General features: G+C 55.5%; 2 protein-coding genes across 5 annotated transcripts; both read right to left on the reverse strand.

Annotated features, from left to right (window-relative positions):
• Positions 1–11: 11 nt before the first annotated feature.
• LOC101688809 (interferon-inducible GTPase 5-like) lies at positions 12–5,946 on the reverse strand. 3 transcript variants are annotated; one of them, XM_004767683.3, is made up of 4 exons: positions 5,891–5,946; positions 4,341–4,470; positions 2,655–3,300; positions 12–2,064 (listed from the first exon to the last, which is right to left on the reverse strand). In XM_004767683.3, exons 3-4 carry the CDS (start codon positions 3,256–3,258, stop codon positions 1,421–1,423), a joined length of 1,248 nt encoding a protein of 415 aa, XP_004767740.1. In that variant the 5' UTR covers positions 3,259–3,300; positions 4,341–4,470; positions 5,891–5,946; the 3' UTR covers positions 12–1,420. The 3 variants fall into 3 exon arrangements, with proteins under 3 accessions (XP_004767740.1, XP_012919450.1, XP_004767741.1); XM_013063996.2 differs by having other exon boundaries at positions 5,881–5,934; XM_004767684.3 differs by lacking the exon at positions 5,891–5,946 and adding an exon at positions 5,713–5,873.
• Positions 5,947–6,349: 403 nt separating this feature from the next.
• Positions 6,350–9,423, reverse strand: LOC101691187 (interferon-inducible GTPase 5). Of its 2 annotated transcripts, none has more exons than XM_004767693.1 (2): positions 9,347–9,423; positions 6,350–7,871 (listed from the first exon to the last, which is right to left on the reverse strand). In XM_004767693.1, exon 2 carries the CDS (start codon positions 7,804–7,806, stop codon positions 6,412–6,414), a length of 1,395 nt encoding a protein of 464 aa, XP_004767750.1. In that variant the 5' UTR covers positions 7,807–7,871; positions 9,347–9,423; the 3' UTR covers positions 6,350–6,411. The 2 variants fall into 2 exon arrangements, with proteins under 2 accessions (XP_004767750.1, XP_012919281.1); XM_013063827.2 differs by having other exon boundaries at positions 6,350–7,909; positions 9,347–9,421.
• Between the last annotated feature and the right edge of the window lie 10,050 nt (positions 9,424–19,473).

The following is a 19,473-nucleotide window of genomic DNA, read 5'->3' on the forward strand; positions in this document are numbered from 1 at the left end:
GCCTGTTCTGGTGCTTCTCTCTTTACCTCCTCGGTGAGCTGTCATGGGAGCAACAAAGTGGGGTCCCAGCCTTTGGGGGCACATTACCTATAGCCACCATTAGAGCCTGAGTGACCTTCCCACGGGGACACATCCACTGTAGGTCATAGAGTTGTCAGGAGCAGATGGAAACCAGTCTTTGCTGAGGAGGAAGCCCCTAGGAATGGCTGTTCTGTTTCCTGGGGTGACATCAAGCCTCCCATCTCCGTGTTACTGATAGGAAAATCCCATGCCCTCCTTTGGCTAAATGCAGTTGCACCCTCATGTCCTCTGCGTTCAGTTGAAGACAGTGCCTGCCTTTGGTGAAATGCCTAGTTAAATGCAGGACCTAATTCAGTACGTGGTTAAAAAGTAGGACATGTTCTAGTTCAACATAGTATTTACCCTGAGTTGAAACAGCTTCTACCCTTATGCAAACAGGACCTTACCCTTACACACGATGCCTCCTGTTGGTTAAATATGGAGGCCTCCTTTCCCCATAGACCTTACCTACTCTTGTTTAAAAGTAGTCTCTACCTTTAAATCCAGAATGGACCCTCGGTCAGATACACCATGTCCTTCAGTATAGGCCCTGCCCTCATCTGCTCGGTTTCAATCTGTTACGTCTTAGCTTGCTGTTTCTCAAAGTTTGTCTCCAAATCGGTCTGGCCCTCCCACCCATCCCCAGTTAGTCGTGACCCTCCAGTCCTGCTGCTCCACTCTCTTCACGGATGCCGCTGGTTTCAGTCACCAGCTGAGTCTGTCCGCCAGCTGCCCCGTACCCCGTTGGTCTCCCTGCCTTCTCCTGCCCTTGGGCATACCCACACAGTCCTGGTGTCCTGGTCGTTGGAATCCTGGGCATGGGGAAGAAAACACGGGCCAGGGGTAGCCCAAGAGGGAGGGGCTGAGGTTTGGGCAGGAGACCCACAGCAGGCTCCAGCCCTGCCACTTGCTGACCGAGACCTTAGGCAAGAACCTCAATCATTCTCACTGGCCGTTTCCGAGCTGTGACATTCACTGTCCTCTTAGGGAAATGCTTCTGAACCCTTTGCCCCACTGCCCTGACCTATGCCAACACCTTCCAAAGTGCCCTCTCTAGCTAGACAATGGTGTTCCTCCCCACCTTGTCAAAGGTTACCTGTCCCGTGTCCTGCCTGTTCCTTCTCCATCCCAGGGGACTGCTGGTTGACGCGGGGGTTCAGAGCAGGGAAGGTGGGGGCAGTGGCCAAAGAGGGCGTGAAACCCAGAGCTCAAAACCACAAACACGGCACACAGGCTCAGTCCAGGAGAGCTAGAGCTTGAGTTTCTTTCCCTCCCCCAGCACCACCCTGCCTGGGGACAGAACCCGTATCCTCCCAGTCCATGGCTGCCACCTCCAGCTGGCCTAGGCTCAGGGCTGGGATCACGGATTGGATCTGTCTGGGAACTCGTGTTCGGAGTCGTCGAGGAAGGCCTGAAGCAGCAGTCTCTGGGCATCCTTGACCGCCTCATCCAGAGACGTGCGGAGCATCTGGTAGATGGTGGCAAAGGAGATGCCACAGTTGGCCAGGGTGCCAAGGATGGGCACGTTGAGGAGCTCCTGGGTGAAAGCAGAGGCATCCCGGGAGGCCTGGCCCAGTCGTTCCACCACCAGTGCCTCGGTGACCTGGGTCTCTGGGCCCCGTGCTGCCTCCAGGATCTTGTGCAGGGCTTGACCCGTCTGCCCCGCCAACGTGACAAGGGAGTCCTTGTCCAGCCCAAAGCTGCAGCGGTAGCTTTGCAGGGAGTCGATGAGCATGTGTAGGTCACATGCCACATCCCGTACACCTGGCACGGGGCTCGGGTTGATGCCAGAGGCCACCGCGGCCACCAGCCAGATGTGCTGCCGCAGCGAGGCTGCCTTCTTCTCCAGGATGGGCTTCGAGACGTTGGGCAGGGCCTGCAGAAACGCATGCTGCTTGTGGCTCTCGAGCTCCTTCACCATCATCTCCTCCAGCAGGTGGAAGTCATACTTACCCAACTCAAACATGGAGAGCAGGAAGACCTTGGGGTCCTGCAGGCCCCCCACTGCAGAATACAAGAGCACCATGCCGTTTTGGCACCAGAGCAGGCCCCGAGGTCCCTACAGCTGCCCAGGAGGCCGAGCACTTCCCAGGAGCGTGTAGTGCCCTGCTGGAGAGTGTGGGCTCCGCCCCGGATCCCAGCCTTGCTCCCTGCCGCCCCACACCCCCCCACCCCAAATGGCCTCGGGCAAGTTACCAAACCACACAAGGGGGAAACCGGTTGGTGAAGTGAGTGCATGGAAGCAGTGCCTGTGGTAATCCTTTAAACACTAGCTGTGCTCAGCCACAGGTGCCCATGCCCCGCAGGCACGTAGCATTTGCACGGCTCTAACTTGGCAAATACGCGAGCCAGCCCGCCTCCCGTTTCCTTAATGCAGGTGATTGGTCTCTGTCACCTGTGCCTGAAGAGCGCCAACTCTCAGTAAATGAATGGCAGCTGTGAGCCTCACCCCACCGCGGGGCCCAGCTCGGTCACACAGTGTGACATTGGACGACCTCTCTCCTCTCAGCGGGCCTTGGCTGGCAGAGGCAGGGGAAGGGGCAGGGGACCCCTCCAGAACCCACCCGCCCTGGCCCCTAGCGCATGCCCCTCACCCTCCAGCTGCCGGCAGCAGTCATCCCGGATCTGGCTGAGCACCCTCTCCTCTGAGAAGGTGCTGGGGCGCCGGCTGCGGGAGGCGGCGATGTCCACGTCCACCTTGGAGCGGATGAGGTAGAAGCGTTTGCCGCACTGCCGGAGCTCACGGGCCAGCTGGGCGTGGTGGGCAGCAAAGCTCTCCGAGCTGATGATGATGAAGAAGTCGTAACGGGCTGGCAGCACCCGCTGGAGGTATTTTTCAGCCTGGAAGGTGGGTGCGCCGATGCCCGGCAGGTCCCAGATGACAACGTTGGGGTACTTCGGGTGTGCGTACGGCGTGGGCCCCACCGTCATTTCCACCACGCCCGTGTAGGCCGATTTGGGGTCCTCGTCTCCCAGCCCCCTGATGGCATTGACAAAGGTCGACTTGCCTGAGCCCATGTCCCCCGTGATGCCTACATCCAGCCTGGCATTCTCCAGCGAGTAAAGGGTGGCCTGGAGCTTGGTGGCTACTGATGACATGTCCCCTGCCTCAAAGACTCCCTTCAGAGTGCTGCTGTCCCCCCATAGCTTCAGTATCTTGGACTGGCTGAGGCTTGACGGGAAGACTCTGCTCGCCATGGGCCCCCCGACATCCAGGCGTCCGTCTTCAGGATCGACGACCTTCAACAGGACAGGTGAGGGAGCGTTTGCCCTCGTTTCTCTCACCCCTCAGCACGCCCCAGTCCTTGAGGCATCGCCGGCAGTCGTACTGAGAGAGCAACCATATGCCAGGCCCTGGTGCTAAATGCTTGAGTTCAGTTCACTCTGATTCATCACCGCCAGGTTCTCCTCCTTGGAGTATCTCCGAAAACCCCAACAGCCGGTAAAGGAGATTCCCTGACTATCTGCATTTGGCAGTGAGAGGAGGAATCAGATGCCCAAGGCCCCCAGCTCGTGCATGAAGTGTTGGGAATGGGAAGTGGGTCTTACGATGGTAGAATTCAAATTTTTTTTTTTTTTTTTAAGATTTTAGTTTTAAGTAATCTCTCTGCCCAACATGGGGCTTGAACTCACAACCCTGAGATCAAGCAAGAGGCCAAACACCGTGATCAGCAATATAGGGCAGTGATGAAGGGCCAGACCTGTCATCATTGCTGACAGCAGCTAATGTTTGCTCACTGTGTACCCAGGACCAGCCACTGTTCTAACCACAAGCATCATTTGATGAAGTCCCTACTATGCAGGGTAGGAAACCAAGGCTCAGGGAGGTAAAAGCCACTCACCAAATGTCTTCCAGCCTGCCCTGGAGCCAGGATATGGACCGGCCCCCTCTGATCCTTTTGCCATACAGCCTCCCCACCCCATCCTTGCGCAGCCGGTCACCCACTGTGGGCCAGGCAGGACCTCTTTGGGCACTGCAGCTCCAACACCAAGAAGAGAGACTCGACAGGACGGGCCTGGAGCATGTGTGAAGATGCCGCCCCCACTGTCACTGGCTTCCCAGTACCCCCATCTGCCCGGGAACCGCAGTGCGCGCCTCCACGCACCCCGCCCAGCCTCTGAGCCTCCGAGTCCTCTTTGGTGTGACGGCCTGGGTAACCAGTGCTGACACTGAACGCAGGACAGCGACTAGTCCCAGCCATGCTAGGGACTTGGGTTACACTGGGTGGCTTCTGTCTCCTTCTGCAGCCTTTATTTCCCCCATCCGTTCCGTTCCTCACCTGTGAAATGGGTCGATGACTCCCCAGGGCCCTCCAGCTCTGTTTTAGGAAGACTCAGGGTCTACTGTCGACGAGGTTCGGAGGCCAGCTTGGGAAGAGCTCGGAGAATCAGGCTGCACTTGGTCTTTCTCTGTGGGTAGCCATGGGTTTTCAACAGGTAAGGGAGAGGTGCGTGGTGGACATTGAAAGCGCCCCCAGTGGCCTTTGCGGGATGAGGCAGAGGCAGAGATGGTGGCAGGAAGGACAGGACAGGGTGACCCATGGGTCTTAACCTTGGGATCTGTGTGGGGAGCAACACTACTCACGCCTGACCTTTCCATCCCAGCCACTCGGGCCCAGGGGTCCTGTGTTTAGGATGATGTCTGAGGGTGCACAGGTATAGGGATGTGGGCTGTGTTTTTGAGAACAGATTTGGAGTGGACCATCCCGACCTCATATCTGGGAGTCTGGGATTTCTACTATTATAATTTCCATCATCCCCACATCCTCTTGAGTGCAGAAAGGTCTAGGTGAACCCAAACAGAGTCCTGACAGAGCCAATAGGAAGGCCTTCCAGGAAAGGAAGAATCCTGTTGCAAAACCCAGAGCTCTGCAGCAGAGGGGACTGGCACCCTCTTTAATCCCCCAGGGGAAAGTGGCCCCTCCTTGTCTGGACCTGTTTCCTAGGTTCAAGGTCATTTGAGGCCCCCAAGGAAGGCAAGAACCCTCCCCAGATCTAGGAATATCCATAGGCAGTATTCGTGAGTACCTAGGGATGAGGCCACCTCCCCTGCCCTCCAGTCCCTGCTCCGCCACCGGTCTTGCACACAGCTGCCTTGTAAATTCCTGGAAACTCATCTTTCTCTGCACCTAAATCCAGCCCTTCCCCGACCCTTGTCCAAGACCACAGAAGGCCTAGGGGCAGCCCGTCCTGTCCAGAGCCCCTAATCGGGTAGTTTTAAATTTTCTAAATATGTGACCCTTGACTTGGCATGTGAGGTCGGGCTTGAGCGTGTAGAAGGGGTCAGGTTCACTTTTGCATTCCCACCGAAGAGCCAAGGGCAGAGTGAGCGCACGCCCCGGGTTTGGTTTTGCAGACACGGATCCCCTTGCCTCATGTTGCCCACACACAGGGACGCCTGCAGCCATGTGCCTCTCAGGAGTCTCCCCATCCACCCCCCGCTGTCACCCTGGCTTGGGCCCCTTGGCCTTCAGCACAACCCCAGCCTTCGTGCACCCACACAGCCAGGCAGACACGACAGGTCCAACTCCAGTCAGCGGGCTGCCCACCACCTCAGACCCACAGCATTGGAATCCTGGACGCTCACCCAGGCCCCTCACATTCACACACACACCAGAAAGCTTATCACCACACAGGTTCCCACACACACACCTGCACGCTCTCCAACGCGACCCATTCTAGGTGGCAGGATTCACCCTCAGCCCCTTCTCTCCTCCGATGGGCAGAGAAAGGACCACCAGCTTCCCGCTGCCCCAGGCTCCCCACGGAGGCCAGCACAAAGCCGTCGGGCCTCCCACCTCCCCGGCCCCCCACACCCACCATCACTCACTGGCAGCAGGACTGACCCAGGATGTCCTGCATGTCCCCCACCCTGTTTGACCGGTTGCCAGGCACCATTGTGCCCATCCTGGGCACCGATTGGCTGCCCCTCCCCCTCCAGAGGAGGCCTGTGGGATGCGGGGCTTCCCGGAAAGGGACCGAAGATGGCAGCAAAAATAAGTACCACTGCCAGCCCCAGTCTCCACTAAGTTGATGCCTGTCTTGGATCCAGGCCTGGCTGTCCCATTGCCCCACAAATCTCCCTTGGCTACCAGGGGACCAGGGAGAGAGACCCCACCAAGGCGCCCTTGGCCTGCCATCCACACCCTGAAGCTCTCCCCGCCCCGAGCAAGTCCCATCCGGGTTCAGTGTGTCCCACAGGCCTCCTGGGGCCCCTCTGCGCCGCCTCCCGCCCCCCCCCCCAGTGACAAGCTCAGGCCCTCGGCGTACACATTTCCAGCACACAGGCTTTGTTAAGCTGGTTTTGTTAAGGCTTGGTCTGTGGGTGAGGCAGGGGGTGGGTCTGCACGTTCACTTCTCTTCCGACAAGTCCCGCTTCTTCCAGCTGTCCAGAATATACTTGAGGAGGAGGCCAAGCTTCCGGCGGGTCGAGAGCGGGGCTTCCTCACAGCCCCCCTCCCCGGAACCCCGCTTCTCCACGCCATTGTCGCCGGCAGCCTCCAGGCTGACCTCAGACGGCGGCTCGTCCTCCTCCAGGGCCTTGATGCGGACCCGCTGGGCGTCCTCAGCCATCTCGTTGAGGCAGCCCTGGAGCATGGTGTAGACGGTGCCGAAGCTGATGCCACCGGCCACCAGGGTGCCGAACACGGGGATGCCCCTCTCGAAGGCGCGGGCCACCCGCATGGCACCGTCGGACGACTGCGAGTAGAGCCGCAGGACTGTTTCTGGCGACACCTCATTGGCCAGCGGGGAGCGGATGACGGAGCGCAGGTCCCCCGCCTGCTTGCCCACCTGCTCGGCCAGCTTGGCCAGCGAGTCTTCGTCCAGGCCGAAGCTGCGGTGGTAGCCGCGCAGCGAGCGGATGAGCAGGGCGTCGTCGTAGGCGGCCGCCAGCCCGGGCACGGGCAGGGCCTGGATGACGCCCGACACCAGGGCCGTCTTGAGCACTTGCTCCTGGAGCATGTCCTTCTTCTTCTGCAGGGCCTCCAGCGAGATGTCGGGCAGAGAGAGCAGGCCGGCGTGGCGCCGGTGGGCTGGCAGGTCGTGCTCCCAGGTGGACATGAGCAGCGGGAAGTCGTAGCGGGCCGGCGACAGGTTGGACACGAGGAAGATGCGGGGGTCGCTCACGCCGGCCGCCCGCAGCCGCTCTGCGCAGTGGTCCCGGATCTCCTGCAGGGTGGCTGCCTCGCTGAAGCCCGACGGCCGCTGGGTGCGTGTGGCCGCCAGGTCCTCGTCCACCTTGGTGCGCACAAAGTAGAACTTCTTGCCCTGGCGCAGGATCTCCGAGGCCAGGCGGGTCTCCACGGCCCCGCAGCGGCGGGGGGACACCAGCAGGAAGAAGTCATAGCGGCCGAAGTCCACCTGCTTCAGGTACTTGTCAGCCGGGCAGCCCGGAGAGCCGGCCCCCGGCAGGTCCCACAGGGTCACGTCGGGAAACTGGGGGTGTGGGTAGGGCGAGGGCTGCATTGTGGTCTCCACGACGCCTGTGAGGGCCGCACCGGGGTCCTCGGCGCCCAGGCCGCGGAGGGCGTTGATGAGGGAGGACTTGCCAGCGCCGGACTCGCCCGTGACTCCCACCTCCAGGCGGATGCTCTCCGAGGAGGCCAGCAGCTCCCGGAGGCGAGAGGCCGCCTGCGGGAGGTCGCCCGACTCGAAGGCCGTGCGCAGGGCCTCCAGCTCTTCCTTGGCCATGAGGATGGTGGTCTCCTCCTCCCTGGGCACTGCTGGCAACTTCGAAGTAGCCATGGTGACCAGCGGTTCGGAGGGCACGGGAGCTGGGGGAGAGTCACAGGACGCGTGGTCCTCAGCGTCTGCGGGGGTAGAAGGGAGCCGTTCACTTCTCCTAGGCCTTGGTGCCGGGTAGGGAGAGAGAGACACCAAGGACATAAGGGCAGTCCCTCTGGCCCACCCCTTCTCAAAAAACCCGGGTACAGATCTGGCACGAGGTGGGGGGCTTTGAGGTCTCACAGACCTAGGCTCACATCCCATCCCTGCTTCTGACTTGCTGTGTGACCTGGGGCAGAGCGAGGCACCTCTCTGAGCCTGTTCCTCTGCGTAAAAGGCATAGCGAGTGCCTCCTGCGGTGCGCAGTCGTCTTCAGGGAAAGGGCCTGATGGCTGCTTGTGACCCAGGCGGTCACACAGAGCCCCAGGCTTGGAAGGCTCAGCTCTCAGCTTAACGCTCTGCTGATGCTGACTGAAATTCTTACAGATACTTGAGCCAGGGGCCTGTGTTTTCATTGGGCACCAGGCTGCACGAATGTGGTAGCCTGGCCTCCGAAGGAAAGGGTGGAAGCTCAGCCCCTGGGCCGAGGCTGAGCACACTCGGCTCCTGCCCCTACTGCCGTGGGGGGCAGCGGGAAGGGGTGCTGAGGGGGACCCCGACCCTGGAGCCAGACCCAGGCTCAAATCCTGGCTCCCTTACGTACGGGCTGAGTGACTTGAAACACTCCGTCTCCTTCCCCTCATCTGTAAGATGAAGCCAGTCACTGTGGTTAATAGCAAACCCCTACTCAGGTCTTTGAGAATTAAGTGAGTTGATACATAGAAAGTGTTTTGAAACAGTGCGTGGCTCACAGCAGGCAGTAAGCGTTCTCAGCCTGGTTAGCATTCCTAGCTGGGTGACTTCAAGCTGTGAGACTTCGAGTGCCCCGAGGAAGACACGCGGAAGACACCCTTGCTATCTCATGGGGCTAAGGCGGCCTGTGAGGGTCGTGAGCTCACCCGTCTGGCCCTAGGCAACGTCCTGGGGTTCAGCTGGTGGACGGAGCCTGGCATGAGGAGATGCCCAGACACTGGGAGTCCCTCTCCTTAAACACCCAGCCCTGCCCCGGTGGCCAAGGTAAGCTCACACTAGAGATCACTGTCCCCATCAGACAGAGGGACCGAGGCGCTCAGACCACCCAAGTGAGGTCCCTGCACGGAGGCCCAGCCAGGATTCAAGCTTATTTCCCTGGGCTCCCTCATCCCTCCGGAGCTCTCCGTTCGGCTACGTGTCTTTGCCTCCCTCTTTGCCTCCTGGCTGTCCCTGTGTACGCCCCACAGAAACCTTCCTTATTCCATTATTCCCGCCAGCTCTGCACCCCCATCCCGGATAGGGACATTTCTCCCGTGCTATGCCCACTCTCCCTGCACCCTGTCCCCCTGGGCCATGGAAGGATATGGCCCAAGGAGAGGAAAGCAGGTGCGGGGGCAAGTCCCAGCAGCCAGGGCCAGGCAGCCAGGGAGCTCGGGTTGGTCCTGGCAGCCCCCGTCTCCCTTCATCCACAGGGCCCAGCCAGACTCACCCGCCCTGCAGGCTCTCCCTCTCCCCTCTCCTCTCCTGTTAGCCCAAGGTCAGACCCGTTGCTAGGACCCATTATAAGAGCAAGCAGCAGCTTATTGGTCAGCCAACCCTAGCGCAATAATGTGACAGTGATGTCAGGGGGCGGGGTCCCACTCTGGGGCAGGGACCCCCTCCCCCAGCTGCTCCTGCGGCCCCCCTCTTGGTCACATTGGGCCCTCAGTCCCCCCTCAACAAGGGGAGGACCACCCATCTGTGCTCTCCGTCACCCATAGGACCCAGTCCCAGCTCTGCCACCTCATATCCAAGGGCCTGACCCTGCTCACCACCCACCCTCTATTTCTTCTCCTTTCAGGGGACTATTGCCCAAAAAGCCATTCACGCTCTCTTCTCCACACCATCTACTCACCTACTGTCCCACGGTGTGCGTACTCTGAGGCTGCTGGCTTAGCTTCGCCAGTGCTGGCTGCGGGGACAGGCCAGGTCTGCAACACCCACAAGGTCACTGCCAGCACGGCTCTGCTGGGTCCTGGCCAGGACTAACGCAGTGCCACAGCTCTGTGCACTATCCAGTGTCCAGGCCTCTCCTTGCCCCGCACGTTAACGTCCTCCGTCCTCTCCTGCCCAGCCCAGCCCGTCCAAACCCCAGCTCTCTGCCCAATCGAGTGTGACATCCTGGTCCCCTCGGTCCCTCTGCCTCCTCTGCTTCCTCTCGATCACTGAAGGTGGCAGCACTGTGACAAATGGTGAGGTGGAAGTAGGGAGCAACATGAATGAGAAGCGAGGCTGAGGCAACGGCCCCGGGACAAGGCAGAGTTGGGGTTGGGGAAAGAGACGCCCCTAGAAAAAGTAGAGGGAGAGGCCAGCAGGAAGACAGAATGGACCAGTCTCCACCTCAGAGAGAGCCGGGGGAGGACCTGTCAGAGGAACCGGTTACGGAGGGGACGAGAAGGTATAGAGCCACGGGATGGGACGGAAGCGCAGAGAAGGAGCTGGAGGTCAAGAGATTAAAAAATATTTGCGGACGTTCCCAGACACCAAGCACGCAGACCTGGATTCTTCCCTAAATTTACAGACACGCGCACCAGCCCAAGAGGGAGAGCAGAGACCCAGACCCCCCAATATAGTTGTTACAGGACAGCGGCAGTCAGGCGACGTGCAGCCATACACGTTCAGGCACACACAGCCCTGCGGCCACGAGAGACTCCAGTACACGTGGACGACACACACGGGCCGTGGCCCTGGGAGCCCACCTCCCGCTTCACGGGCCTTATTCGTTCAGCCCCCGCTCCGGATCCCCAGGCCCCAGCCAGCCACGAGCCAGCGCCCCGGAAGTGCTCAGCCCCAGGCTCTGCCCTCAGGGGCTCCAGGTCAGAGGGAAGGAAGATTGCCCACGGCCCCGGGTGACCGAGGGCCAAGACAAAGCCGGACACCTGCCGAAATGCCTCTGATGCAGGCTCGCATGCTGCCAGGGGCGCCGCTACCCATTCCTGAGGGTGCCCGCCAGGGAGAGGCTGCAGCCTGTCTGCCAAGCCTTCTCATTCCTGCTCATTCATCACACTAGCCTGGGCAGCAGTGACCAAGATCGCCCTGGGCTCTCTCCCATGTGGGAGTCTCATCCATCCGCAGACAGTGATGACCCAGCACTGCAACGGAGGTCTCCAGAGGGCTGTGGGAACGCCAAGGGGATACCTGACCCCGCCTGGGGGTCAGGGAGGGCTTCCTGGAAGAGAGGGCAGCTGAGCTGAGATCTGTGAGCCCGACGGCCTGATAGGGAGTTGCTTCCCAGGCCAAGGGACCAGCTGGTGCAAAGACCCTGATACGACAGAGAGTTCCCATTTACCCTGTAATTCACACGGTTATTCGGTCATTCCACGAACATCTGCTGAAACCGAATAGCCAAGTCCCTGTACTGGTCCGGACGTGAGACTCAAACTCATCCCTGCCCTTATAGGCCCCACAGGCTGCTGTGGGCGGCTGACACAGCCACACACGAGGCAGAGCGCCCACGGACTGGGTGTTTCCAAAGTGCCAGGCGCCGTGGGAAGCCCGTCAGACGAGGTAGCTCATTTAACTGGGACTAGAATTCTGTTCTCCCACCTGTCATCCCCAGACAGACATAAAACCCAGGAGCTGAGACTGGGATCGAGAGGAAGACGGAGACAAATGAGATGAACGCATTTATTCATTCCTTCTTTCCACGGGTTCCCTGTATAATCAGATCGAAGGTGTCACTGGGTGTCAGTCGCACCATTTTCCATTCCCCTAACAAGGGGACAATTGCTGCCAATACAAGTCTGACACGACGTTTCCTTGTCACTTAAAATTTTTATTTTACACTTACTCTTTGTAGACTAACGTAGAAAGTACCGATTTTTTTTTTTTTATTGTGCATCACTTTGTGGGTGTATCTTACTAGGAAGATACAAGGGAAATAAATTGGCTAAGCTGTTGCTAACCACAGAGTCTGACACTGTTGGATCACTCCTGCCTCTGAGCAGTGGACTCCCCTGCTTTCCCACACACCACACCCTCCCGTGCCATCAGGAGCAGGGACGATGCTATTAAAAGCAGCTCATTATCACCTCAGGCAGTGACGGCTACGTCACAATGGCTGCCTGGCCCACGGTGACTGTTAGGTGCCATGCCCGGTGACTCTTCCTGATTTCAGAATCCTCAAAATGTGGGGGCAGGGCAGGGGGAGTGCATCTTAGAATCAATGAAGGTGATTCCTGAGTGTCCACTCTGTGTCTGCCAGGCTGGGAACAGCAATGACAGCAATAGCCCTTTCCTACAGGGGGGCAGTTTCCACAGCATATGCTTGCTGAGCACCGAGGACCTGTTGGTTGATGTTCGGAACCCAGCATAGGACTCACAGGAGTCCGGTGAGGGAAATAGAACCCTCCCCTGACAGTGACAACCCACAGGGGTAAAGTAGGGTTGGAGTCCCGGGATGAGTGTGAGAACCAAGGGGATGCCTGAGCCAGCGCTGGAGAAGGTGGAGTCAGGGAGGGCTTCTTGGAGGAAGTTCATTCACAGAACACACACTTGCTGAACACCTGCTTTGTGCCAGGCCCTGCCTCCCTCACAGAACTCCCAGCCCTTTGCCTCCTCTTCTTCCTCCCATTTCTCCTGACTGCTCCCAATCCTTCTTCCCTCCCTGTCCTCCCCGTGTCTCTTCAAAAGCCTAAAGCAATTCCCTAGGAACGTCGACACATGTGGTCTTCACCTTGTCTCCAGTCACCATAGTCCTGAGGAAACCGGAAGTTGGTCCCCAAGGACTGACTGACTGACTGACTTCCTTCCTTCCTTCCTTCCAGTATGTACTTGCTAGACACAGTTGTAGGCACTGACATACAGACCGCCCCTACTCTCGTGGAGCTTATATTTTTTTGAAAGATAAAGATAATAAACCAAAATAAGGTAGTATCAATAGTGAGAAGAAAAAAGAACAAGAAAGCAAGGATCAAGTCGGTTGCCTGTAATGTTGGGTGGTGCATGCCACTATTCCACTAAGAGTGGGAGTCTCTGGCCTCTCCCCTTGAACCTCGGCTGGTCTTCTAACTTGCTCTGATCGATGACATATAGCTGAAGGGACTTGCTGAGACTTGCAAGCTTAGACTTAAGAGGTGGCGCCTTCTGCTTTCTCCTTCTCAGAAAGTGACCTACCAAGTAGAGGTTCTCCTACCCAGCTGGAGAGATCCCATGGAAAGACAGAAGCCACCCACCACATTCGGGTCCCCACTGACTTCCAAATGAATGCAGCCGCAAGAACCACCCCAGCTGCTACCACATGGAAACAGAAGAACCAGCTGAGCTTAGAATTTCCCACTTATGGGACAGACTTGTGGGAAATCAAGCATTATTTTAGGCCACCAAATAGCCAAGTGACTTGGGGGAGGAAGTGTTCTATTTTTGAAAGAGTGATGCAGGAAGGCCCGAGAAAGTGACATTCTGTTTGAGCCAAGGTCTGAATGAAGTAAGGAAACAAGCCATGTGGACATCAGGGGGAAGACATGCCCAGACAGAGGGCATGGATATGCAAAGGTCCTGAGGCATAACTGAGTCTTGTGTGTCTGGGGGAGAATCCCAGTGGCTGGTGTGGTTGGGGTAGAGTGACCCAAGGAGAGAGTGCTAGAAGATGAGGTCTGAGAGGCTATCAGGGCCCAGATCTCATGATAGACCACACTGAGGATGTATATAACTGCTACCTGTTGCTTTCATTGAAAGCATTGAAGGCCTTTTGAAGAGTGTCGTGAGAGGAGCACAGGGATGAGGCAGGGATCATTCTGCCCTCAGCGACACAATTTGGTTAGAACTAGGGCCAGGACTATGGCCAAACAAGTGAGACACTGGCCTTGGGTGCAAAATATGGGGGGGGGGGCAAAAAACTGTTATCGAGATAAATGATATTATAATGTAATATTTTTTAAAAAACAAAAATTAATGCAAAAATCCATGATATTTTATTTTATTTTTTTTTAAGATTTTATTTATTTATTTGACAGACAGATCACAAGTAGGCAGAGAGGCAGGCAAAGAGAGGAGGAAGAAGGCTCCCTGCTGAGAAAAGAGCCCTGATGCGGGGCTCAATCCCAGGATGCTGGGATCATGACCTGAGCTGAAGGCAGAGGCTTTAATCCACTGAGCCACCCAGGCACCCCAATCCATATTTTAATGAAGAGGATCCCAAAATTTTAAATAAAGGCCAGCAACATGCTGAGCCATGTTGGTGCCTGAAGCAGAAGGAAAACTGTCCACCCCTGTTTTTGCAGGAAGCCAACTCATCAATGATTTTTTTTTTTAATCTGCATCTTGGCTTATCACATTTTGTTTTAGAATTTTTTTTTGAGAGAGAGAGAGAGAGCATGTGCATGTGTGCATGCAAGCACAGAAGTGGTGGGAGAGAGCAGAGGCAGAGGGAGAGGAAGAGGGAAAGAACCCCAAGGAGACTGCACTGAGCACAGAGCCTGACACGGGGCTCCATCTCATGACCCTGAGATCACAACCGGATTTTAACTTCACTGACTTAACTGACTGAGCCACCTGGGTGCCCCTTATCACATTTTCGATCAAGAGAATTTTCATGCTTGACAGTTTCTTTTGGCCAAATGATGATGTTAACAAATTTTAACTGACTGAAATAAAATTATGTTAAATTCTTTTCTTGGTATAAATAAAATACTTTAAAAGTAATGTGAATTTTAATATGCCCCTCTTATTTTTTTCAGTATTTTTTCCCAACTACTTTAGTGTTCTGGAAAAAAAATTAAAACCACTAAAAAAGAAGCCAAAGTATGTATACAGGGCCTTTTTCATCAGGTTTCAATATGGCTCAGCATGGCACTGGTCAAAACCCCAAGATGGGGGCGCCTGGGTGGCTCAGTGGGTTAAGCCTCTGCCTTCGGCTCAGGTCATGATCTCAGGGTCCTGGGATGGAGCCCCACATCGGGTTCTCTGCTCAGCGGGGAGCCTGCTTCCCCCTCTCTCTCTGCCTGCCTCTGCCTATTGTGATCTCTGTCTGTCAAATAAATAAATAATAATAATAATAATCTTTTTAAAAAACCCCAAGATGTTGCTGAGAAGGGTCAGGGAGATAAGGCAGGTCTGGTTTCTTGAAGGTGGTAGGCAATGAGGGAGGACTGGAAGTCAAGGTCTGTTTGCAGAGAGATAATCAGGTGCCCCCATAGAAGGTCAGGCAGGCTAAAGAAGCAGCACAATCAAGACCAAGCTTGCATCACCTATTAGTGAAATAAAAGCACACGTTCCTTCCAACCTACATCCATCCTCCTGAAAATCTGTTCCATAGATGTTCAAAGGCTGAAGTAATTTAATTGACCACTTCCTGGAGTCTGAGGGGGGAAGGGATGTCCAGGGGCCTCACCTGGGGAAACGTGACACCGAGACACCAGGGAAGGCAGGGGAAGCTGCTCCTTGAACCATCCCTCACCCGCCCACCCCAATTCACCGTGTCTTTTCATTTTAAACTTTTGATTCCACTTCTTTTTTGTTTTGTTTTGTTTGTTTGTTTATTTGAGAGAGACAGCAAGAGAGCACAAGCAGGGTGAGGGACAGAGGGAGAGGGGGAAACAGGGTCCCCACTGAGCAGGGAGCCCGATGTAGGGCTCGATCCCAGGACCCTGAGATCATGACCTGAACCCAAGGCAGACGCTTTAACCAACTAAGCCCCCCAGGTGCCCCATTCCATTTCATTTACATTTTAGAAGTAACTTTCAATGCATTAAAGGCCTATGTCATCCAAACTTTTCAAATGCATCTGACATTTTCAAAAGACATACAGAAACATAAACACTGCTGTCAGCATGTTTACTGCTGGCTCCAATGGTGGGGAGGAGCAGGATGGGAACCATGAATTCCTTCAGTGGGACCCCGAATGAATAAATGTTGGTACATCCACTCCACAGGCCGGGAAGACCACGCCATCCAGTCACTGAAAGGGGGTGAATCAAAAGACTTGGAGAATTTCCATGAGGCGCTGTTGAGGGAGAAAAAGCAAGATGCAGAGAGCTGCAGTCAATACCCTATTAAAGACCCATAAAAACACCCCTATATACCAAAATACATGTGCCCGTGTATATGTATCTTCGCACATGCTGATATCAAGGCAGGCATATGAACGCATCTGTACGTGTTTACGCATCAAACGTCTGTACAGGATTGTTTGACTTCGGAGAATAACACAAGGAGCTCCGGGAAGCTGTTAACGTGAAATCCCAGGGAGGGGCACTCTCCCTGGGGACAGTCTATGGGGAGGAAAGAGGGGGAGGAGGGAAAGGAAAAGGGAAAAAATTCAAAGCATGTGCATTTGTCGCAAAATGACAGGTATGGTGTTCGGGGTAGCACTTATCTTGGGAGAGGAAGGAGGAAAAGGCAGTGGTCAGGGAAGGGGCCGACGGGGACTGAAGCTGTTTCAAGGCTTCCTGTCAGCTGAGTGCTGAGAAGTACAGCTTACGCTGTGTTTGTTTGTGTATGCTTTTTGTAATAAATGTGAAAAACTTGAATAATGTGCTCTCATCGGTGCCCTTACAGAAAAGTAGGAACGCACAATAAAATTAAACTCTCTGCCCAGGCTGGACTCCCTCCACCCTACCCCTCTACGACCCCCCACCCCCACGGACCAGGGTCACGGTCACCAGATGGCTATTTCTGCCTGCAAGCATTTCCTGAGCATCTCTGCGGGCTCCCATCTCAGCCGAGGTGGATCACATCCTGGCTGCCTCCCCCTGGGCCTCCAATCTCACAGAAACGTGTCTCTTTCCTTCCTCGCCACCCCAGGCTCCTCTGCACCCCACCTTAAGGCAGGCATCCAGCCAGGCAGACAGGAGGCCATACTAGGTGCAGAAAGAAAGGGGCTTTGGGAGTCAAACACATATCTGGGCCATGTGACCCAAAGGGCGCTCAGCCTCCCCAAGGTTACTCGTTAAAGGCTATTGTATACTTGTATTGAATTCTGATTTCTGTGCACATATCGTCCTCACCCAAGGTCACAAAACTAGTAACTGGCAAAGCTGGCGTTTGAGCCCAGACAGGCTGGTACCAGAGTCCACCCTCTTTTTTTTGTTTGTTTTTAGAGAGAGAAAGCAGGGAGGGGCAGAGCAAGAGGAAGAGAGAGAGAATCACAAGCAGGTTCCACAATCAGTGTGGAGCTCAACACAGGGCTCTATCTCATGATCCTGAGATAATGACCTGAGCCAAAATCAAGAGTTAGACGCTTAACCAACTGAGCCACCCAGGTGCCTCCAGAGTCCACACTCTTTTGTGTTTTTTTTTCTTAAAAATTTTATTTATTGGGCGCCTGGGTGGCTCAGTGGGTTGGGCTGCTGCCTTCGGCTCAGGTCATGATCTCAGGGTCCTGGGATCGAGTCCCGCATCGGGCTCTCTGCTCAGCAGGAAGCCTGCTTCCTCCTCTCTCTCTCTGCCTGCCTCTCTGCCTACTTGTGATCTCTCTCTGTCAAATAAATAAACAAAAATCTTAAAAAAAAAATTTATTTATTTAGGGGCACCTGAGTGGCTCAGTGAGTTAAAGCCTCTGCCTTCAGCTCAGGTCATGATCTCAGGGCCCTGGATCAAGCCCTGAATCAGGCTCTCTGCCCCCACAGGGGGCCTGCTTCTCTCTTTCACTCTCTGCCTGCCTCTCTGCCTACTTGTGATCTCTGTCTGTCAAATACATAAATAAAATCTTTTTAAAATTTTTTATTTATTTGAGAGAGAGAACGAGTGAGCACAACAGGAGCACAGGTTAGGGGCAGAGGGAGCGGAAGAAGCAGGCTCCCCACTGAGCAGAGAGCAAGTTGGGGGGCTGGATCCCAGGACCCTAAGATCAAGACCTAAGCCAAAGGCAGACACTTAACCGCCCAAGCTACCCAGGGACTCCCAGAGTGCACACTCTTAACCACTATCTCTCTCTTTGGTGCGACTTCCATCTGCATATCGAGATAGGCACTTCTGACATGAGAAGAATATCGCAGCCCCCGGGGGTAAGGGGAGATCTCCCCTGAAGGCCGGGACACTCCAGGGCCTTTTGCTAATGGACAGGGACAAGGGCAGGTCTGGGAAACTGTCAGCGGCTTTATTTCAGTCTGTTCTCCCTCCCAGGAAGGACACGTAATACAGAGGTTATGCGCGCAGGCTCTGATGCACAATGAGGTATTTCTGTGGAAAATACAACATCTGGGATTTGTTTTAAAACTTCTTGGCACAAAGCAGAAGAAAGGAAGGAGGGGTAGGAGCAGGGAGGGAGGAGGGAGGGGGAGCAGGAAGGAAGAGAAGACAGATGGCGGGAGGAAAGAGGAAGAGAGAAAGATTTGGAGGCGAGGAGGGAGGGAGGAAAGTAGAAAGAGGAAGGGAAAGGGGATACAATCGGCAGAATGTGGGTGATTTTTGACACGGGCGGTAGAGGAGGGGATAGATATCTGAAGGTTCGTTGTACTGTTTACTCTTGCGTGTGTTTTGACATGTTTAATGGGGGCAAAAGTTTCTTCTCTAGAATCAGGCAGATGTGGGTTCAAATCCCATGGCTCCCACTTAATAGCACTCTCTCCTGCGAGCCTCCATTGTCTCTTTCACACAAAGAATACGTAGTACAGCTGTCTCTTGATTAACACCACAGGAGGTGACTGTTTCCATCCGTTGAAAGCTTAACATGGCGTGCCTTATGAGAGGCAGGGGCCTCTCCCAACCCCAGAGACAGAATCTCGATTAGGTGAAGTCAATCAGGATTACCGTTCCCTTGAAAACCTGGGGAATGAGGAAAGGCAGCCAGGGGACAGGGTTTCTGGGAAGACGAGGTTGGAGGTCACCTCCTCCACTTGGGGTATGGTCATATGAGGCTATGACGCCGGAACCCCAGCCACCATCACCCAAACCCCAGCATGCTGAGGATGCCCGGGCAGCAAGCTAGGTTCTCAGTGACCCCTTTGAACAGCTGAATTAATGACCCCTGGGGACCTGTACCTCCATTCTTTCTGTTTCGATATATATTAGCGATTCCTTACTGCTGCCTCGGGGCCTCTGCCTTTCTGGTTCCCTCTGCCTGGAATGCCCCCATCAACACCCCACACACCTGCATGGTCTCTGCCTCACCCCCTTTGGGTCTTCACTCAGAGGTCTCCTTCCAGAAGCCTCATCACACACCCCTTCTGGGGGCCTCCCCATTCCTCTTCCCTGTGCTGTTTATTATCTGTCCCCACCCCCAACCAGAACATAACCCTCTCGCGAGCAGAGAACTTTCTTTACTAGGTATCCTCGGTGTCTAGAACTGTGTTTGTCACATAGCACGTGATCCATAAACGTTTGTCCAATTAGCACGGAGGGATTGCTTTCGGTTCTTTTTGTTGGACTTTGTATTACTTTCGGCTGAAAGCAGGTGGTTCCTGGCCTCCCGCCTCGTGCTGAGTTCCCCATCTTTACCTCTCGGTTCAATCCTTGGGTACAATGCTGGCTCAAAAATGATACTCACTCCAGACTGAGCATTTGCTCTCATGCCCACTCTGGCTCCCAGACACCGCCATCTGGAGGTCCCCTCGGGTCCCGACATCCCCAGAGGAGAGAGCAGACCACAATCAGGGCCCCATTTGAGGCTGCGATGGAGAAGAAGGACACCCAATCCAC

This window comes from Mustela putorius, unplaced genomic scaffold (genome assembly GCF_011764305.1).
Source record: "Mustela putorius furo isolate JIRA1106 unplaced genomic scaffold, ASM1176430v1.1 tig00000196_pilon_pilon_pilon, whole genome shotgun sequence".
Taxonomy (NCBI): Eukaryota; Metazoa; Chordata; class Mammalia; order Carnivora; family Mustelidae; genus Mustela; species Mustela putorius.